General features: G+C 39.3%; 2 protein-coding genes and 1 long non-coding RNA gene across 3 annotated transcripts in view; 1 reads left to right on the forward strand and 2 right to left on the reverse strand.

Moving 5' to 3' along the window:
• Positions 1-1,075: 1,075 nt before the first annotated feature.
• LOC123500073 lies at positions 1,076-10,245 on the reverse strand. The gene is made up of 3 exons (XR_006673167.1): positions 9,952-10,245; positions 8,491-8,834; positions 1,076-2,860 (listed from the first exon to the last, which is right to left on the reverse strand). It is a non-coding gene; the product is annotated as an uncharacterized LOC123500073 (long non-coding RNA).
• An 849-nt stretch (positions 10,246-11,094) lies between these two features.
• On the forward strand, positions 11,095-20,545 carry LOC123499914. Its single transcript, XM_045248446.1, has 6 exons — positions 11,095-11,184; positions 11,965-11,987; positions 14,151-14,258; positions 15,452-16,434; positions 18,493-18,567; positions 19,074-20,545. The coding sequence occupies exons 1-5, from the start codon at positions 11,095-11,097 to the stop codon at positions 18,507-18,509; spliced, it is 1,221 nt and encodes a 406-aa protein (XP_045104381.1). The 3' UTR covers positions 18,510-18,567; positions 19,074-20,545.
• Positions 20,471-21,797, reverse strand: part of LOC123500072 (probable ATP-dependent RNA helicase DDX52) — a 30,655-nt gene continuing 29,328 nt past the window's right edge. Inside the window, exon 14 of the mRNA XM_045248713.1 lies at positions 20,471-20,705. Within this exon, the coding sequence (XP_045104648.1) occupies positions 20,651-20,705 (55 nt within the window). The 3' untranslated portion in view covers positions 20,471-20,650. The remainder of the gene's footprint in view (positions 20,706-21,797) is intronic.

Consider the following 21,797-nt stretch of genomic DNA (forward strand, 5'->3'; position numbering starts at 1 on the left):
ATTGTATTCTTTACTTATTTATATATTGGCACAACTTGTTAACAATGAATTACATTCTACTACGATTGATAGTAATACCAATGTTATTTTCATATCAAACCACAAAATTGAGAACTCACTAATGATATTAAATAAAATATAACCTAGGAGCAAATGTCAGTAAATAATGCACCATTCACACTATCTTTTGAGTATTTTCATATCAAACCACAAAATTGAGAACTCACTAATGATATTAAATAAAATATAACTAGTGAGACACAGTAAATAATGCACACACACATCACACACACACACACACACACACACACACACACACACACACACACACACACACACAATCAACCAGTAAGCTATATTGATAGAATTTTTAGAGAAACATATAATTTGCTAAGGAATATTGGAGTAGCATTTCACTACATGGACAAAGAAATGATGAAGAAATTGATGAGTACTATAATAAGATCCAGATTGGAATATGCAGTAGTGTGGACCCCTCATAAAAAGAAACACATAAGGGAGTCGGAGAGACTACAAAAAATGGCTACAAGAATGGTTCCAGAATTTGAAGGGATGACATATGAGGAGAGACTAAAGGCTATGGATTTACCAACTCTGGAACAGAGAAGGGAGAGAGGGGATCTGATACAACTTTATAAATTGATGAATGGAATGGATCAAGTGGATAATGAGAAACTGATCCTGAGAGGGGATTATGACATTCGAAGCACAAGATCGCATAGTAAAAAATTGAGGAAGGAAAGATGTCTGAGAGATGTTAAAAAATATAGTTTCCTGAAAAGATGTATTGAGACGTGGAACAGTTTGAGTAAAGAAGTGGCATCAGCAACGAGTGTGCATAGCTTTAAAGAAAAATTGGATAAGTGTAGATATGGAGACGGGGCCACACGAGCGTCAAGCCCAGGCCCTGTAAAACTACAACTAGGTAAACACACACACACACACACACACACACACACACACACACACACACACACACACACACACACACACACGTACAAACCTTTAAGTAGTAGAACCTACTTTGCCAAGTTGGTTATCAGGTAACTACAGGTGAACAACATTCAAGTTTAATACATTTCAATTCCCATAAATAAATCTGATTACTTAAGCAGCCTGTAAGTCACTTGCCCAAATGTGAATTGGTAACACATTCAACATACAATAACAACTTAAAATCAGTGAATCAAATAAAACATAAGTGAATAAATAAATAAAACTAAGACCATGAGAAGTTGAGTGAATACAAGTTTGGCCATGGATGGTAGATGAGCTCAAAACCTCCCAGAAAGGCTACAGTCTTGTGAGGAAAGCTCACCCATTTAGCATTTCTCAATGACTCAGTCCTCTAGAGATGACAGAGGCTGAGTGTATTGTGTCTGAAACTTTATAGAAAGCACTATGTTGTTCCTCATATTTCATATAAAGTGATGGAAATAAAGTTGGAGGCAGGAAGAATTGAGATGACTGGATCCCATTTTGTGACCAGGTACCACACACCCAGCCACAAAATGTGTCTCCTTTATGAAGTGGAGACTGTCAAGATAATGGGGCTCTTTGGGGGATGTGCTGGCATTCTGACCTTTGCTTGAGAGGAAGCCACACCACCATAATATTGCCATCATAACTTTCACAACTGAATACACAGCATTTTCATGTGCTTACTAAGATAATGACAGGCCAATTCCTTGGAATACACAAATGAACAACATAAAAGCAGTAATTCTATATAATAAATCAATCATATGTTCACACACATCACTTGTTCAATATAAAATTCTATGTTTAGTAATAATTCTTGATTCAATGCTTTAGAGGAAACAAGAGTCTACAGGATACTGGAAAACAGTGTTATTCTATACTAACCTAAGTCATGTAGGCATACATGCCATGGCAAAGCAGAACAATCAGAGCAGAATCAGTTAGTCTGTATCCTTGCCTTGCAATGATCTGTAAGAGCAACAAGAAGAACTGATGCACTACTAATGGCAGGATAAGGAATGTGATGTCTAACAAAACTGCTACTGGCAGTGACTCCTTGATGGTTCTGTATCACCATGTCTCGTGTATAGCCACGTCTGAACACATATGCAACAGCACAAGGCTGCTGCTTGAATGGATATGCACAATTCACATCTGTAAAGATATATAAAGACTGAATGGACAAAACTGTACTTAGTCTATAGAAAAATTATGATTTATGAAGATTGAACTCTAGTACAAATGAGGAAATTTGGCCACACAGACAGCTGCTCAGTCAAACTGTATACCTGTCTACTGATGTACTACGATAATACATATCTAGCTGCTGCAGTATTGGTGAAGTTGAACTGTTCTGATTCAGCTAGTGGCACATTGCAGCATCAACATATGATGAGTTATGCCGCTACCAAGCTGACATGTGATGCACCACACTTCTTTCTTCTATTCTTTTCAATAGTGTGTTACTTCTAACTGAGACTTTTAATTATTGATATATAAAGGGCTTTAGTAAATGGTTTGTGAATGGGTGTCTGATACAGTCAAGTGAAACACTAAGGAATGGACATAAACAGGCCAGCTATAGAGTCCTCCCAGTTCTCAAACAAACAAAGACTAATCTACAATACATGGACAGAGTATACTTTGCTATATAATACAAAGTTTTCCTGACTCACAATAGTAAAATAATTCAATAAATGCAAGCTGGGTATACCTAAGGGGTGTAGCCACACTTGGTACACTTTGGTCCTCGACAGCAGCAACAGAAGATAATCAGGGAGGGCAGGATACCGAAAGGCAGCAAGAGGCAACAACATAACCATGTCCAAAATGAGGCACTGTTCTTCATCTTCCCATTCTGGAGAGAGAGAGAGAGAGAGAGAGAGAGAGAGAGAGAGAGAGAGAGAGAGAGAGAGAGAGAGAGAGAGAGAGAGAGAGAGAGAGAGAGAGACTTTTGATATTCTATATTCTATTAATATCTGGAGCAAAACCATAGATTTTATTTTATGCAGGAGGAAACTTTCCAAGGAGAGAAAAAAAAAAAAAAAAAAAAAACTGGGTTGCCAGTTTCCTTAAAGATCATAAAAGTTATCCAAAATTGAGGGACAAATGTCTTGAAACCTCCATCTTAAAAGAAGTCAAGTTGTAGGAAGATGGAAATACAGAAGCAGGCAGGGAGTTCCAGAGTTTACCAGATAAAGGTATGAATGATTGAGAGTACTGGTTAACTCTTGCATTGGAGAGTTGGACAGAATACGGGTGAGAGGAAGAAGAAAGCCTTATGCAGCAAGGCCGCAGGAGGAGGGGAGGCATGCAGTTAGCAAGATCAATAGAGCAGTTAGCATGAAAATAGCAATAAATGATAACATAACATAACATAACATAACATAAATAATAGGATAACAAAGGGCCACCAGGGCCCATCTAGGTTATCCTGTATCAGTCGCACAGCGACCTCGTCATCAGTACTTAAAGATACACTTACAAGTACACAATACATTATATACTAATTTTAAATATTTGGCCCATTAACAGGGGTAAGTCCAGCGAAATCCTCTACAATCTGTGGTCCCCATACATGGGGATCATGTTTAACTATAGTAAATTTCTTATAAAAACTATCATGCAGCGCTATACATAATTATAAATCTAATAAATTTAAGTGCTTATCTAATCTGTTTTTAAACATTGTCAAACTAGTGCTATTTACAACCGTCTCTGGCAATGCATTCCAGAAGTCTACCACCCTATGACTAAAGAAATATTTTCTTATATCTAACCTGCAGCCTTGCTTTCTAATCTTCCTGCCATGATTTCTAGTCCTACTTCCTCCTCTAAGGTAAAGAAAGATCTCACATCTATGTAGTTTGTATCTGAGAACATTTTAAATAACTCTATCATATCCTCTTATACATCTCCTCTCAAATGAAAACATGTTTAATTCCTTTAATCTATCTCTATACTCCAGGCGCTTTAATGCTGGTATCATCCTAGTTGCTCTTCTCTGAACTGCTTCTAACATGTTGATATCCTGCCTATAGTGGGGTGACCAGGCCTGTATGCAATACTCTAAATGGGGCCTAACATAGGAATTATATAAGCTACGCACCACTTCCTTACTTTTATAACTAACATTTCTATTTATAAAACCCAGGATCCTATTTGCCCTATTTCTTGCTTCTAAACATTGCTTTGAAAATTTCATAGTCCTGTCTATCACTACTCCTAAATCCTTTCCTTCCTCTACTGCCTCTAGCCAACATCCCTCCATCTCATAGTTAAAGTTTGTGTTGTCTTTACCTAAATGCATAACCTGACACTTTTAGAATTAAACTCCATCTGCCACCTGTCTGCCCATGCTATCAGCCTGTCCAGGTCTCGTTGTATTCTGTAATTGTCCTTTTCACCCTGTACTGCACATGCTATCTTAGTATCATCTGCAAACTTTGATACTTTGCTACTAATTCCTATATCTAAATCGTTAATGTACACCAAGAAAAGAAGAGGTCCTAGCACTGATCCTTGGGGTACCCCACTAACCACTTCCTTCCACTCAGACATTGCCCCATTTAATACTACTCTCTGTTTCCTATCAGAAAGCCATTCACTAATCCAATCAACTAACCTACCCCTATCCCATGTAGTCTCAATTTGTACACTAGCCTCCTATGCGGTACCTTATCAAACGCCTTGCTAAAATCTAGATATATAACATCTATGCTATTTCCATCATCTAACTCCTTGGTAATATATTCTAAGATATCGAGCAAATTTGTAAGACAGGACCTCCCTGATCTAAAGCCATGTTGGGTATCTCTAATTAATCTATTCTCATTTAAATGCTCCCAAATACTACCCTTAATGATTTTCTCTAGTATCTTACATACTATACTAGTTAAACTGATCGGTCTATAATTATTCGCATCATCCTTCCTACCTTTTTAAATATTGGAGTAACATTAGCTAACTTCCAGTCCTGAGGTATCTCAGCAAACCTAAGTGATCTTTCAAAGATTAACTTAAGTGCTTCAGAAATACTGTCTACACCCTCCCTAAGTACTCTGGCATGTAGCTCATCAGGACCACTAGCTTTCCTATCGTCTAGTTCAAGAATAAATTTCCTAATAATTCCCGGTTTTATATCAATATTTTCTAAAGCTCTTAAACTACTCGTCGCACTGTTTGTAACAGGATTTCCTATTCTTTCCTAGTAAATACTGAAGAAAATTGTTCATTCAATAATTCTACTATGTCTTCATTTTGATCCACTACTACACCATCTTTTCTGAGTGGTCCAATCCTATCCTTATTTCTTTTATCACTGACCTTGTAATAACTATATAATTTTTGGGATCTTTACTCCCAGCTCTAGCTAGTTTTATCTCTGCCTGCCTTTTACTTTTTTTATAACCTTACTCAAATCATCTCTGACCTGTCTGTACCTAATCAAATCTACATCTTCCCACTTTTCTGCAACTCTCTGTATGCCCTCTTCTTCTCTCTGATCTGGCTACCTATCTCATGAGTCCACCATAATGGCTTCCTGTTTCTCTGCCTTATATCTTTGTAAGGGATACACTGCATCACTATACCCTTTACTACAACCTTAAAAATATCCCACATCTCCTGTGCAGTTTTATTTCCAAAACTATCTTCCCAGTTTACCTCTCCTAATAACTGACGTAACCTACCATAATTGCCTTTCTGATAGTTTGGGACTCTAGTCTTATTCACTATATTATCCCTACTGGAATTAATGATAAATCTAATTATATGATGGTCACTGTTTGCTAAAGTCTCTCCTACCTCAACTTCCTTTAAACAATGCTCAATATTTGTTAGTACTATGTCTAAAACCTTCCTCCCCCTAGTAGGTTTATCTACCATCTGCACTAAATAGTTATCCTGAAAACTTTCCATAAACTTATTTTCACTAGCATCTCCTACCATCCTCTCCCAGTTTACTGACTTAAGATTAAAATCCCTAAGATAATTGTCTGACTAGTACACCCCTATTTATCTCATCTACCATAAGGTTGTCTACATCTGCTGACTGGTTAGGTGGTCTATAAAAGCTCCTACTCTAATAACCTTACTTTTGTTTACTCTAACATCCAGCCATAAGGACTCTACTCTGTTATCTACCTTAATACCATTAACCTGACTGGAAATGAAGGATTTTTTACATAAATAACTACTCCTCCACCTATCCTACCAATTCTCTGGTGTAAATACATAATGTATCCATCTACTTCATATTCTTTCCTATTTTCCTAAACTTTTCCTCATTTACCCATGCCTCTGTGACACATACAACATCTAAGTCCTCCTCAACTATATAACTAGATAACTCGTCCTTCTTGTTCCTAAGACTCCTGGCATTTACATAAAAACATTTAAGTCCTGCTACCTTCCTAGATGCTGTCTCCTTATTTGGAATCCTAATCTTATTCTCTCCTATTTGCACCTGGAAATCTTTCCTAATCTTTTCACTATCTCTGTTTATCCTATCTAATTTATGTCTAGCATCTTTCTTCTGGAATGCATTTGCTACCTCACCCCTACACTCCATCCCAACTCCCCTCCAGACATCCACTCAGCACATCCACACCCTTCCTACTCAGATGCACACCATCCCTAGCATACAAATCCTTCGCCCATAGAACCTATCCCATACATCCACAAAGCTGACACCCACATCCTTACACATCCCTTTTACCCGATCATTCACACCAATGGCTCTAGACAACCATTCCCTGCTAACATACACACGAGGCAAGATTCCTGACACTACACACCTCCTACCACTCTCCCTTATCTTGCCTAACATTTCCCGAAATCTTGCCACTAACTCCTCCGACCCACCTGCTCTGACATCGTTCCCACCTACGTGCAAAACTACTACACCCTCCCTCTCCATCCCCCCAACCCTCTTCTGCACCTCCTCACTCACTGCCTTCACACCTGCACCAGGCATACACACGTTCGTCCTCCTATCCCTGTCTTTCCCACAGAAAGTGCTATCTAAATACCTAACCTGAGAGTCACCCACCACACACACCTGAGGTGTGCTAGGCACAACCATCCTCCTCCTCTCCTCTACCCCCTTCTTTCTCCTTTCACTCACCACAACCACTTCATTCACTCCACTCTCACTCACTCTCCCTCCCTCCAACAAACCGAACCTATTTTCACACTCAACAGGTTTAGTCCTATCCTCCCTAACTGCCTCCGCTTTCCTTCCCTCGCAACCTGCCATCTCTGCCCATCCTGACTACTATCTTTCCCAGTCTGGCTCGCCTGCTCCCTCTTCCCCACTCTGCTCTTCCCGACAGAGGGCCAAGCCACCCTGTCGCCCTCAGAAGGTCCAACCTTCGGCCTAACACTGATCTCCTGCCTAATTTTTTCCACTGCCTCCCAAGCCTCTTAACCTCCTCCTTCAACTCAAAGATGAGAACTTCGTTCGCACTTTTCCCCTCACTTAGCTTTCTGATTTCCTCTCGCAATTCTCGGTGCTCAAGAGAAAGAACTAAATTCTCGCTCTTGAGCCTACACACCATACACTCAGAAAAGTCAACGACCTTCCTGTCATGCCCACACATCTCACACACAACAAACTCTCCCAATCCCATCTCAACACTCTCTTTCACGCACTCAATCACACTCTGATATACCTCAGTAGCTACCGCCATACTAACTTACAATCTGTTAACTCACAAACAAATAAAAATACTTGGTGACGGCGGGTGGGGAACCGCGGTGGTGGGGGCCTAAGTGAGGTCAACTAATCCTCTTTCAAGGTCAACTTGACGGTTACAAGCCTAGTTTCCTCGCTCTACCAAAATACTTTTAACTCACAAACACTGATTCTAACCACTATTTCACTCTAATCTAACACTTGCAGTACACACTTTCACTTCACTAACACTCAAAAGCACCACACACAGACACCAAGCACAAACACTACTCGCTAACTATAAAAACCACAGCCAAAAACGGAGCGCACACACAACACGTCCACTCGCCACCGCAGCTACACATGTAAAGATAGAAAGAGATGCAAGATTTCAGCAGTGAGAAAGAGACTGAAGACAGACAGTCAGAGGAGGGAAATTGATGAGACGAAAAGCTTTTGATTCTATCCTATCTAATAAAGCTGTGTGAGTGGAACCCCTCAAACATGCGAAGAGTATTTCATACAAAGACAATTAAGGCCCTTGTATAGAATTAGCAGTTGGAGGGGCGAGAAAAACTGGCAGAGACACCGCAAGAACAACTTAAAACTGTACATACAAAAGGTACACAGTGTATCAAGAAATTAAGGAGTGAAGGTAGGATAGAATGACAAAAAAAAAAAAAAAAAGAGAAGAGAGAAGAAAGAATGAAATAAAGCTTGACAAAGAGAGAAGAAAGAAAAAATGAGATGAAGAATGAGGAGAGGAAGTTGTGATAATAACCAGGGAGATATAACTGTATAGCAGACCTTACCCTACAAACAGTGCAAGTCCCTGGAGCCAGGCCAGCTCCCACTACAATGACCTGTGATGGTTGGGCAGCTGGTGCCACCACCATCTGTACAGGCGGTTGAACAGGTGGAGCAGCCATGACTGGGATGGGAGGTTGATGTAAGTAGGGTCCAGTTGGTTGGGCTGTTGGTGCAGGTCCTACAGACACTCCTGGGTCATTGGGGGTGTATGGTGGGGGGGGTTCAGGGTAGCACGGTGCAAGTGGTGCTTCCTGATGGCTAGGGAGAGCACTCTTATCTTGCAGTGGTGGTGCTGAAGGCTGAGCCATTGTGGAGCCTGGGAGTACAGGTGGTTCTTTGTATAAATCTGCAACACACACATACACATACACATTCACCATTAGTTGATCCACCACTTGACTCATAATGCATTGTTAAAAGAGATTTAAAAAAATCAAAGACAAGTAAATTATATTATCAACATGCACACCAGCTTATGTACACAACCTAGTACAAGGTCTCAACATAGTCTCAAGTCCATGTTGTATCCAAATAATGACCAAAAAATTTGATTATCACAGGAGACACTGACCAACCCTGGCATCAACCAACATTGTCTGCATCCTATCTGAAGGTAGGAACACATCAAAGGAAATGACTGATAATACAGTGGAGATAAAACCTTAGCAATAAAAAATGTTCTGCTCACCTTATGTCCTCCTCCTTATACAAATCACAACATACGAATATTCTCTATGGATCACCTTCCCCTTAACTACAATCTTCTCTTGCTACACCCACCCCCTCTCAAAAAAAAAAAAAAAAAAAAAAAAAAAAGCAAAAACAGCGTGCAGCTAATTTCTTCCCTATTATAACATCATTTTGGTCTAATCAGATCTAAATCTGACACAGAAACACATATTCAACTATTACTAATCATGATTTTCATTAGATAATTTCTGTTAAAGTACACACACACACACACACAAGCATGTACTATACTTTAAGTTGGTGAATCCCACCATAAGGAACAATTTTCACTTAAGAGTCAAAACATTACGGGTTTCTATAAACGAAATTAAACTTACCTCCCAAATAAATCTCAGTCTACGTCCAATGTCCACTCCCTAACAACCTAAAGCAATCACACCACCTGTCACAAAAAAAGCTCTCGTCTTGCACGTTTTCATCAATGCGTTTGTCATGGTGCAATTTGCAAATTCTCATAATAAACCACTCATATACGTATATATTCGTCTCGAGGTAAAGGATATGTAAATGTATACCACATGCCATGAACCATTATAAGCTCACATAATAAGTAATCGGCATCACATCATGCAACCAATTGCATATGAATAGCCACTGCTGGCCTGAACAGTGAACACGTGCTATTCCCGTCTGCAGCTGCTGTTACCAAACTGAGAATGACAAGGTTAGTCTTGTTAGTTGCTTCACTGTCACCTTCCGTCATTAATTCCTACCCTGTGCTGGCCCGATGCTGTTGGGTAACACCTCACGCCTAGGCTGTTTCACCTTCTGTTTCCTTCCCGCGCCGCCTCACTCAACATTTGCGTCTAGCCCTCCTTGCTTGTTATTACCACATGTCGCCACTCCCCACTTGCTACTTCTACCAAGCGCACTTCCTCGTGAATCGCGATACACCACACGGTACACACTCTGAACTTATAATGCACATAACTGACGAAATGCAGGATTTAATGAGATCTCCCATGAAACCTCCACCGTGAAAGATTCTGCTGTAATCATGATTACATTCACGAGCGTCTCTGATATACGTTGCATTTAATTGATTGCTACGTGAGTAGCATTGTAAGGAAAGCCACACACTACACTTACACACTATCCCAAATTTTGCATTAAAAAAAAAAAAAAAAAAAAAATGGCGATACATTTATTCCTGAGAGAGAGAGAGAGAGAGAGAGAGAGAGAGAACATGTTACCATAAAGAATTAATCTTTCTCTTCCTCTAGCTACATCTCAATGAAAAGAACTGCAGTCCAACAGATTAGTAATGATAAGAAAAGTAGAGAGTGCACCGATACTGCACCGCAACATGATATATATATATATATATATATATATATATATATATATATATATATATATATATATATATATATATATATATATATATATCGTGACACACACACACACACACATACACATACACGCGCGCGCGCGTATGTTGCACACATATACCAAAATTATCAATATAGAGCGCAGGTACAATATAACCTACAATGATAATCTATGATTAATTAATGTCTGGGAAGGGATCGAGCTCTCTCTCTCTCTCTCTCTCTCTCTCTCTCATGAAATGGTGTAAACACAAATTGGTGGTAACGGTGTTACTAAGGATGCAACGATTAATCGACGTTATTTTTATTCGAAAAGAAAAAAAAAAACCCGCTTCCACGTACAGCTTTCTTTCGAACATTAAAAAGATAGCACCATTATTACTTCAACTTGTAAACACACACACACGTGGGTATACTGAGTAGATCTGCTGGATGCTATGAGCAAAAAGTTCCTTTTGAAAGACTTGATAAAACTCAAGTGAGGTTCCTTTGAGAGAGAGAGAGAGAGAGAGAGAGAGAACATGGATGGATGGTAGTCAAGAGTGGAGAGCAAGTCCACGCATAGTAATGAAGCCAGAAGGAAAGAGATCGACGGGCTCGGCACTTCACTGGCATGTAAGAGACTGGGGGAGAGTAGATATTTATTCCTTGAAGTAGGAGAAGAACACTAGAAGTAGGAATAGGGACGAGCAGGACTATATATCTTCTATAGAGGGGAGATATACGATAAAACACTTGTATAGTGTTGTAGATATATGAGAAAGCGACAAAGAAATAGACTTATGAAGGCATTTATGGGCATCATAGGTGATTTAAGGCGGGTTCACAAGTGTCAATATGCGACTGAAATTGCAAGTCGCTAAAAGTATCGACTAAGCCCTTCTAGTCGGAAAACGTTCACACAGCTACTGGGAAGTATCAGCTGGTTGGCAGGAAGTGAGTGTAAACAAACAACTACCTAATAAGAACGGAACGGTACTTCTGGCAATCTCTCTTACGGTACCGCAACATTAGTACATTACAGCCACCTCTCCATTTTTTTTCCCCTCTTGTTAACTTCTTTCATATCGGCACCACAGTGACTACAAGGGACCTGAAAAGAACGCTACATCTCTACTGGGTAACTATAAAAAAAAAAAAAAGGCGAGGTGGTGAAAGGAGAATTGGGGGACTGGAACTGTCAAACAAGTGATTGTGTTAATTTAGCAAGGTAGATAACATACCAAAACAGATGATTACCATGTAGGAAAAAATACTGATGTAGATAACATACCAAAACAGCACCAAAGAAACTAAAAAGGTTCTTGTGTAGGCTAAGAAATGTCAGGTTAAATGTTAGGAAGCATAATATAATACTGTATATTGCTTCTCTGTTCTGCTTTAACTCTCCTACAGGCTGAGGAGAAGGACGGAAAGCAGTGGACCTATGCCATGCATTACAAAAGCTGGAAAGAGAGAGAGAGAGAGAGAGAGAGAGAGCGCAGTGGGGGTGAGATGAGGGTCGCGGTGAAAGGGAAAGCGGTTGGTGGCTCGATTCAGGGCTACAACGTGACAAGCGACAGCTGCAGGGGTATGAAGAACCATGTAGCTTACTTGCGAGCAGTATATTAACCCTAATTTGATGAAGAACGAAACAGAAGGAAATCATATTAGACACTACATTACATTATACTGGAGAAAGAAGAAAAAGGAAAAAAAAGTTACCTGTTTTCAACAGAAGTTTATTTCTTTGTCATGAACAGCCCTACGTACAGGTTACACTTGATCCTAGGTAATATTGACACTAATTTCGTGTTAAGAGGCATGAAGAGTGAGATGTAATATGTGTCTATTATATAGCCGCGCGCATTGTTAGAGAGAGAGAGAGAGAGAGAGAGAGAGAGAGAGATGCAAATACGATAAATTTGGCTTATCTTATCGCGGACTTGCATTTATCTGAACAATACCAAGTAATCTGAAGGGTAAATTTAGAGGATCAGCAACAAGTACAAGTACCACACTGGGTAAATTGCTGATACAGATGTTGATCGCCCACCCGCGGCCTCACCGGGTGGTGACTGGTGATTGGTGAGTGATGCGTCAGCGTCACATGTTCTTGAGAACGTCGTCGTGTCTCCCTCCCTGTACGTACACTATAAGGACATCTTCACTCTCAAGTCACTATCTTTATACACTTGATTAATGTGAAGTGGTACTATTTCTTGGTCAGTGACCCTGTTTTTTTCTTTCTTTTCTTTTCTTTTTTTTTTTTTTTTTATAAGGAAGAGGCTTATGTTGCTATCCTCGCAGCATTTGCTGACTGTAAACAAGAGTTGTGACTTGTGGCAAAGGAGGTTTACTCTCATGGTTGCGGCACGTCTCGTCGTCAAATAACTGTTATTTTGTTCTATACACAATGCTTTAGTCGCAGGGCAGAGACCCGGTGAACCTTCAGTTGTTACGTTATAGTGAAAGATAAATTATCGTGGAAAGGCAACGCGAGAGATCTGCCTCCCCTCCCTACCTGGCCAGTGTTCCCCACACACAGAATGTCTTGTGGTGATGTCACCGCTAAAAACATCATTCATAATGAGAAATCTTAGGTAATTTATTACGTCCATGAAACACGTGAGATGTTCACCGAGTTAAAAATCTGTGTATATTATTATTACTGCTTGGTTATCAAGCAAAAAATGTAAGACAACACTATAGTCTCCCCCTGCCTACACGCGTAGATCCCTCCACCCATGGAGGATCAATTCCTCCCCCAGCTCACTGTTGCCCCATATCCTTCCCCCTAGACACCTCCCTCGCCAATACTCCTCCCAAAGGCGCCCCCTCCCTCTCCTACCTTACTCGTCTCACTCGGCGTTTCACACACTGTGAGGACTGAGGGGCTGAGGGAGTGAGGGCGGGGAAGCCAGTCCAGCCACAGCAGCCAATGTGAGAGGATCCACGCCCCGATCGTATCCCGAACATATCTGTTTCTCCCGTGAGTGTCAAACTTTTATGATATATATAACTCTACACGAGCAAGGTGACAAAAAATCATTCATACCAAGTTTCGTCCACATGACAACCATAGCTACGTAGATAATCAATTTTACCTGTTTTATTGTTAATTACCCCTTCCTTACCGCAGCCACTCCCCGATATAAACAAAGCGTTCCCCTCCTAAAAGAAACGTAAACATAATCATAAATTGTACACTAATCATAAATTCAGCACCACACACTCTGCACCTTGTGAGGGTGGCCCTGAGGCAGTCATAACTAGGCTGCTCCCCCTCACTTGCCGAGAGGGTTTCAACACTGCTGTCACTATCACTCTCTTCTATTTCTTTTTCAGGATCATAGTCTGAATCATATTCATCTGGAGAGTCTTCCAGTATATCCTCACTATCTGTCTCATAATTATGATAATCCTCATCGCTGCTACACGAAGCAGATGCCATTATCTCTAACTAGAGGCAACCATTTGTCCATTTCTTTTTAGTAATGTACAAATGTTCTATTCAGAATTATCGGTAGAGTGCTAATGACACACTCGCAAGTGAAGCAGATGTGACTGAAATGTTGCAATTTACATGTGGGTGTGGATAGACGGGCGACCTTCACACAGGAGAAAAAGTTTGACCTTGGTAGAAAGAGAATTGTGTTTGGACATCTTGGTGTGGTGCTGAATGTTAACGTTCTGTTACTACCCTGCGTGTAAGTTGCTTTTGAGGGAGCAATATTTTCCTGTTCTGGGGTGTGGCACAGGGGCAGTGCGTCGTGTCTGGGACAGGATCATCACACCCAAAGTTGCCAACTTAGCGCTTTTGGCGCTAAATCTAGCTCTTTTTCAAGTTATTTAGCGCTTAAATTTATCATTTAGCGCCTTAGCGCCTTTTTTAGCGCTTTTTTTAAATACTTAGCTCCAAATTTAGCGCCTTATGGCTCATTACAGTTGCTCTTTATCATGTACTTTTTATATTTTCATTTTTTTATTAATTCATTTGTTTATTTATTTAGTTAGTTTTAGCTACCACGTAATGTCAGTACCCCAGACGCTTGATGTACGCATTTTGTGACAAACATACGTAAAATAAATACCTCTATAGGTGTGTAATGCTTTGTTTTGTCAATAAAATAAAATCATGGCTGGTGCGGGAGAACCGAACCTGTCGGCCACTCGTCAGAGTCCTGTCCAAGTTGCACAGTTGCGTGTGTTGCTGCCATTCCAGTCTGAAATGCTAGGTAGTTAAGTTAAACAATATTGTACTACCTTTTTCATTGGATACTGTTATCATTAGTAATTTCACAGACGCGACGTACGTTTCTGGACATTTTGTAATATGCTTGAAATAATGGCACACATTTTCATGACATGCTTACCGCTGTGAATGACTGACAGTGGAATATGGATGGACCGAGCATGGGTAGAGAGATACGCGTCACGCGAATACGTGTCTCATACCAGTAGCGGACAAGGCATAACCACGATCAAGTCCTCGCAGTCGCCTCACTACCTCAGTGACTCAGTCGCCTGCCTCAGCTTCTCAAGTGTAAACCCGCCTCGGTACGTCGATAATTTTGCTCGTAGCTACGCTTACTTCACGTACATGTCGCAATTCGATGGTTGCCTAGCTTTCTACAAGCAACAATGAGCAAAAAGTACGCACAACATTTTAGAGCAGAGTGGTTAAAAGACCCAAATTATGAGAAATGGTTGCGGAGAGTAGAAGGTGATGATACGAAATGTGTTTGTAAGTACTGTCATTGCACACTGTCTGCAAAACGTAGTGACATTGATAGACACAGACAGACATTAAAACATAAGAAAGCAGAGAAACCTTTCAGTACCGAAAGACAAGGCACAATACCATTTGAAAAAGTGAGTAGTGACACACATGTGACTGAAGGAAATGTATCCTATTCATTGCAGAACACTGTTCATTACGTGTTGTTGATCACCTCAGTGAGCTGTGCAAAGTAAGATTTGCAGATAGTAAGGGATGCAAGGATTTCAAGCTAAAGAGGACAAAGTGCAGTGCTATTGTGTGCAACGTGCTTGCTCCACACTTCAGCAGTGATTTGAAAGATGACATTGGTGATCAAAAGTTCAGTCTCTTAATTGATGAGAGTAATGACATTACAGTAACCAAGCTACTAGGAATTGCTATTAGATTTTACTCAAGAAGTAAGAAAAAAATTGTAGTGACATTTTTGGACCTTGTTGAACTCCCAGACTGTGATTCTACTGGAATATGTGATGCCTTGAAAAGATCCTTGAAAAATAGTGGACTGGAGTTACAAAAGCTCACTGCTATAGGGACTGATAATGCTTCTGTTATGACGGGAGTTAACAGTGGAGTGTATGCAAAACTCAAAACAGAAGTTCCTCATCTCATCCTTATTAAGTGTGTCTGCCATTCTTTGCAATTAGCTGTGTCTCATGCAACAGCTCAGTGCCTCCCTAGAAACCTAGACTTTTTGATTAAAGAGACTTATAATTGGTTTTCCCACTCTGCTATCCGCCAAGCTAGATACAAGGAAATATTTTCTCTGATAAATGATGGTCAAGCTCCACTTAAATTAATTCACCTGAGCCAGACTCGATGGCTTTCAGTTGAATCGGCAATAGTCAGAATTTTGCAACAATGGCTTGAACTTAAGACTCACTTTGGCATGGCAAGACATGGTGAAAAGTGTTACACAGCTGAGATCCTGTATGGAATGTTTTGTGACAAGGAAAACTATGCATTCCTTGTATTTCTGAAACATATTCTGGGAGAAGTTCAGCGAGTTAATAAGAAATTTGAAGCAGAGGTACAAGATCCAACGAAACTACTGAGTGACCTTCTTCATCTTATTGATTCTATGAAGTCAAAGGTCCTCATCCCAGGTAAAACATTAAAGGCAGGGAAGTTGATTGAAAGCTACTTGGACCCACGTCCTTACTTGGGATATGAGTTTGAAAAGGAGATGTCAGAATGCAAATTTCCTCATGAAAAACAAATAAGACAAAGATGTGTAAGTTTTGTTGTGGAGCTAATCAAACAGCTTGAGCAACGTCTGCCTGACAATGTTCAAGTCTTGCAGTCAATGTCCTTACTGAGTGCAGGTGAATGCTTGCAACCCCATAAAGCCTGGAATAATAGATCTAGCAAAGATGTTCACTGAGAGTGATGAAATTTTGACACGAATTGACTTCCAGTGGAGAAATCTACATAAAATACTGTGGAAGAAAAATACTGACACATCAGAACTCTGGGCTGAAATATCTTCGCACACAGATGCAACTGGAGAAAACCCCTTCAGTGATCTTGCAGAATTGGCTTTGACTGTCCTAACACTACCTCACTCGAATGCAGATGTGGAACGCATCTCTCTCTCTCTCTCTCTCTCTCTGTGTGTGTGGAAAGGGGTCGAGAGAAGGGTGGGTGGGTGGGTGTCCTTGCACAACTAAAGAATTAACAACATTACACATGTACACTGTATTTTGTTTGTAAGAACTACTCTGACGTGGGGAACAAATCTATAATCACGACTTGCTCTTTTTTTCAGATTCCCTTACTTGAAGTCCACTCAAACTTTTATTTAACGAACTCTCATGACTAGATTCTACAAGTGTAAGAGACTTAAGTGGCATATATGTGAATGGATTGATTGACTTATAATTGTTAGTCTTGGTTGGAAGAGATTAACAAGAGAGCATAATAAATAATAATAATATAGCAAGATTCAGCATATCTCATGTTTTATTTGACTGATAACTCCTCACAATGTAATGACATCTTTTATACCAAAGGAAAGTAGTTGCAACTCATTTATGTAGTACAGTGTGATTGATTTCACTTCAAGAATTCATATACCTGTTAGATAGAATGGGAAAAAAAAAAAAAAAGCTTGGCTGGACTGAGTTTTAATGTGCTTGTATGCAGTGAGTAAGTGGGGTGCCATGTTAGATGGAACAAATAGTGTGGCTGGACAGAGTTTTGATGTGCTTGTGTACAGTGTGCCTTGAGGCAGTTTGCCGTTGCCAGCTCTCACAATACAAATCACCATCCAGTACAACCAGTACCTTTATCATTACACTTACCTCTTGATTAAAATTGATGGTGTTATTTTATCAGTATAGCAACCAAGGCAGGTGTGGGCAAACTAAGGTCCGTGGGCTGCCAAAGGAATTCATGCGGCCCAACAAATATTAGTAAATTTGAAAGAGCAAGTTAATAAACCGCCAAATAGTATTGTGAGCATTTCATTTTCTTCCCGCAAGTGTGCACATGCATGTGAGAATGGCTTTTTCTTTAGAAGCCTTTAATTTTATATGTTAAATGATAATGATTTGGGGTTAATATAGTATGTGACCTTATAAGATTGTGACTTTTTAATGTGGCTGTAGCACTGAAAAATTTGCCCACCCCTGAACTGAGGCAAACATAACATATACACAAAACATAGTTACTCCAAATGTAGTTTTTTGGAGTATAAATTAGCTACACGTTGACTGACGTTACAGCTAGTGAGTAGTGACAGATGGCTCCTCAAGACATGGTCCATCTGTGTGCATTCCTGGATGGCAAATGAAGGGACTGCAGAAACCATTGGTGAAGCTTGTATAAACGGTGATATATTGGTGTGGTTAATTAGATATTGTATCATTTCAACATTGCAGCTAGTGATTACTCAAATTATTCTGGTTTGTCTTGGTGTAGAATGCTAATACTGTACCTATTTCAATGTCCTATAGTCATTTGCTACATTTCCAATAAAAAAAGATTACTCTGAAACTCTCCATTGACATGCAAGCACCAGTACGCAGTTCTTCCTGACACAAGTTCTGTTATATATTTTACATTCTTTTTACCTGATTACTTAGAACTTTCTACCAAACTTACTTTTCTTTCTTGAGTTGCTGTTTTACAACATTTTATCATTATAATTGTCTGGTCCTCAGAGCACCACCATGTCTAGCCCAGCAGTGCTTGTAACATCAGAAACCCTTCCTCCTGGAACATGTACTGTCTGCAGGGTAAGTGAGAAATGTAGGGTTATAGTAAGGTTACTTATTATTGTTATTATTATTATTATTATTATTTATTTATTTATTTATTTATGTATCTATTTATTATTTTTAGTAGAGGTAGTTTGGCATGCCTTAGCAAGAATTCAGCCTCACATAATTCTCCAATAAGTAAAAAAAATCTTGAATCCTTAGTTATGGCCTGATAAGTCTCTTTCCTGCTACAATGCTGCTCTGTCAGGCTGCATCAGTATACTGTAAATAGTCATGCAGTTAAACACTGAATAGCCTCTAGTAAGACCAATGGAAAAGCACATATTTTTTTTCCATGAGTGAACTGTTAAGGATGAAGCCTAACTTGTTGCCCTTGTGGCTAAAAGCTCCCACTAATCTGAATTCTATCCCCAAATATGGAGATTTTGGCTCCTTTGAATTCATTAAGTAAAAAATTATGTATGTATTAACTTTCTTATGCTGATGATCTGACTGCACAATTATTACTCCCCTCCCTTCAGAAAGGCAAAATAAAAGATAGTGCCTCATGCTGCACATGGATTACCTGTCTGCTGTTGCTTCCCTTTGGCATCATCCCGGGTATCATTGCCTTTTGCTGCTGCTGCCGCCATCCCAAGTGCACCAACTGTGGCTACACCACCTAAATGAACTGGTATAGGATGGCCACTCCCATCTGTAGCCACCCTCCTACAGTCACCATAGATGTTTTTTTGTTCCTCTCTCTCTAACATTCAATTGCTCTTTAAGATTTATAATCAACTACTAGTGTTTACCAAAATGTAATGATTAACCATTTAGCTAAGCATAGGAGGATGACTAATTATAAGTGAATTACTAGCCCTAGTAAGAATATATGAAGGAAGCAGTGGTCATTTTGTTTATAATCAATCAAATTAAATAAAAAAAAAAATTGATTAGGGAACATTATTAGAATTGAATGGTACAAAAGTTTTACTGAAGCAAGAACTTGAAATATGTATACTTGATCTACATAATACGTTCCCTTTATAAACCTGACAAAGTGCACTCCTCTCATACGTGTACTGCAAACAAGTTGGGTTGTGCTGTGAGAGTTTAAAGTTAACTAAAAGTTAGGAATATTTTTTCTAAAGCTGCTGTAGTATAGTACAACTTTACTATACCTAAAACCTGCTTCAAGACATACTGCAGAATAATATGAATAATCTATCATAGATATTTGCAGTGTGTGGTGTGAGCAGCACTGCACATTCGTGATTCTCTGATATAGCTCCATGTGTTGTGATGCAAAGAAAATTTGTTTCGGTTAGCTTTTAGGAACCGTCCAGTTTCCAGTCTCAGTGCTGGGTTCTTGTACTACATATGTGTTCAATCACTTTACTTAAAAAACTAAGTAACTTACACAACATATAGATTTAGTAATAATCCACAACATTTAGTCACATAAGAAGTACTTAATACAAATTTCCTGCTTTGCCTTTTGTTAGGAATTGTGTTTTATGGGCTCCAAATAGTTTTACTTGTTTCTTACTTTGAACTTTACTTTTCTGGTTTCCAGAGTATTAAAGTCAAAGTAGCTTGCTCAAAACAGTCTCACGTGTCCCTTACCTTGCGTTGATTTGGTGTGAGACGAGAGCTGGGCTTTGTAGGATAATGCTAGTCTACATGGTGTGCCTTGCTTAGGATTATAAAAGTGATGTATAACCACCCATTGGTCATCTCAATTGAAAGGATATATTACTAAAAAAGTTAAGGAATTTAGTATTAGTAAAAAAAAATTAAATGTAATTTTACTACTTTTCTTATTATCATTTCATCAGAAGTTGATATTGTGAATCAGATTTTCATGTGAAATTCAAGGCTTAGAAAATGGTAATGTAATGTTAAATGAAATCCAAGGGTTAGAAAAAATGTGAAGTTCATTTCTTTAAATATTTTGTATTCTTATATTGTATCACATTTTGCAGCACAAAATAAAAATATTCAACTATGATAATTCTTTTGAAGTTGTATTGACAATTAAAAAAACACTTATCCCAATTTTGAAATATATATTTCATTTTGTATTATGTCATGTTATCAATTGTGAGAGAAAAATCTACGCTGCTTCGCTGCTCTCAATCTTCATCTTCTTGTGTTTCTCCAACATCTGCCTGAAAAAAATTAATACACCTTTAGATTGCAGCACCTTATGCATACTTTCATAATAGAACATCACTAGGATGTAATGACAACACTAAAAACTCAGAAATTATAAGATACAATATCAATGATAATCAAGAACACCCATTGAAACTTTTAAGGTGTGGAATCGTGAAAAAATGACACAGAATGCGAGATACCATAAACACTGACAGCCACTAGTGCTGCATTCCAGGCAGAGGTAGTAGACACCTCCCAAAACGATAATTTACTCCCAGCAAGGTCTAATAGCACTAGTTCAGGGGATGCTGTGACTCCACTAGTTGTGATCTCACTGAATGTTTCCTTTCGTGTCTCACAACTCAAGGGGGCAGTCACAGCCTGCCCTCTAAAGACAACTCTCCTTCTTCACTGAAAACTACATGCACTTACCACACTTAACCCTTCACTTAAAATTCTAAATAAAAAAAAAAAAAAAAAAAAAATGGCAACTCCAAACCGAGCCTTGGAGTCCCGTTCTGGGGAGGGAACCAGAAATGTCCCCAGGTCGGACTCCTCTCTAGATGACAACCACAAATCACAAATATCTTGACTCCTCCCTCAACTTTTTCTACATTAACTTCTGCAGCATTAGCAGTCTTGGATCTAATTTCCAATCTGTGGAGCACCACCTCTCCTCTACTAAACCTCATCTTTTCCTCACTGAAACAGCTACCTGAGGCTACTGACTGTAGCTCCTTCTCTGTTCTATCCTACTCTCTCTATTCTCATTTTCGTTCCAAAGCTAGATGTTGCGTCTATGTGCAAAAAGACAACTTTCTCTCATGCCCACGCTCTTGAATTTTCCGAGCTTTCCACCATCTGGTTTTGACTCAATAGTAACTCTCTAACTAAATTAATTTGTGCTGTTTATCTCTCCCCTACCTCCTTTGACTATAGTAAATTCTTTGACTATTTAAAGTGGAGCACATTCTGTCCCTCTACCCTTTTGTGGAGATCTCCATTCTTGGAGATTTTCAATGTTCACCACCAGCTTTGGCTTTTCTCTCCTTTCACTGACCATCCTGGTGAACTAGCCTTCAACTCTGCTATCCTCTATGACC

The sequence above is a fragment of the Portunus trituberculatus genome, chromosome 50, assembly GCF_017591435.1.
Source record: "Portunus trituberculatus isolate SZX2019 chromosome 50, ASM1759143v1, whole genome shotgun sequence".
Classification (NCBI taxonomy): domain Eukaryota; kingdom Metazoa; phylum Arthropoda; class Malacostraca; order Decapoda; family Portunidae; genus Portunus; species Portunus trituberculatus.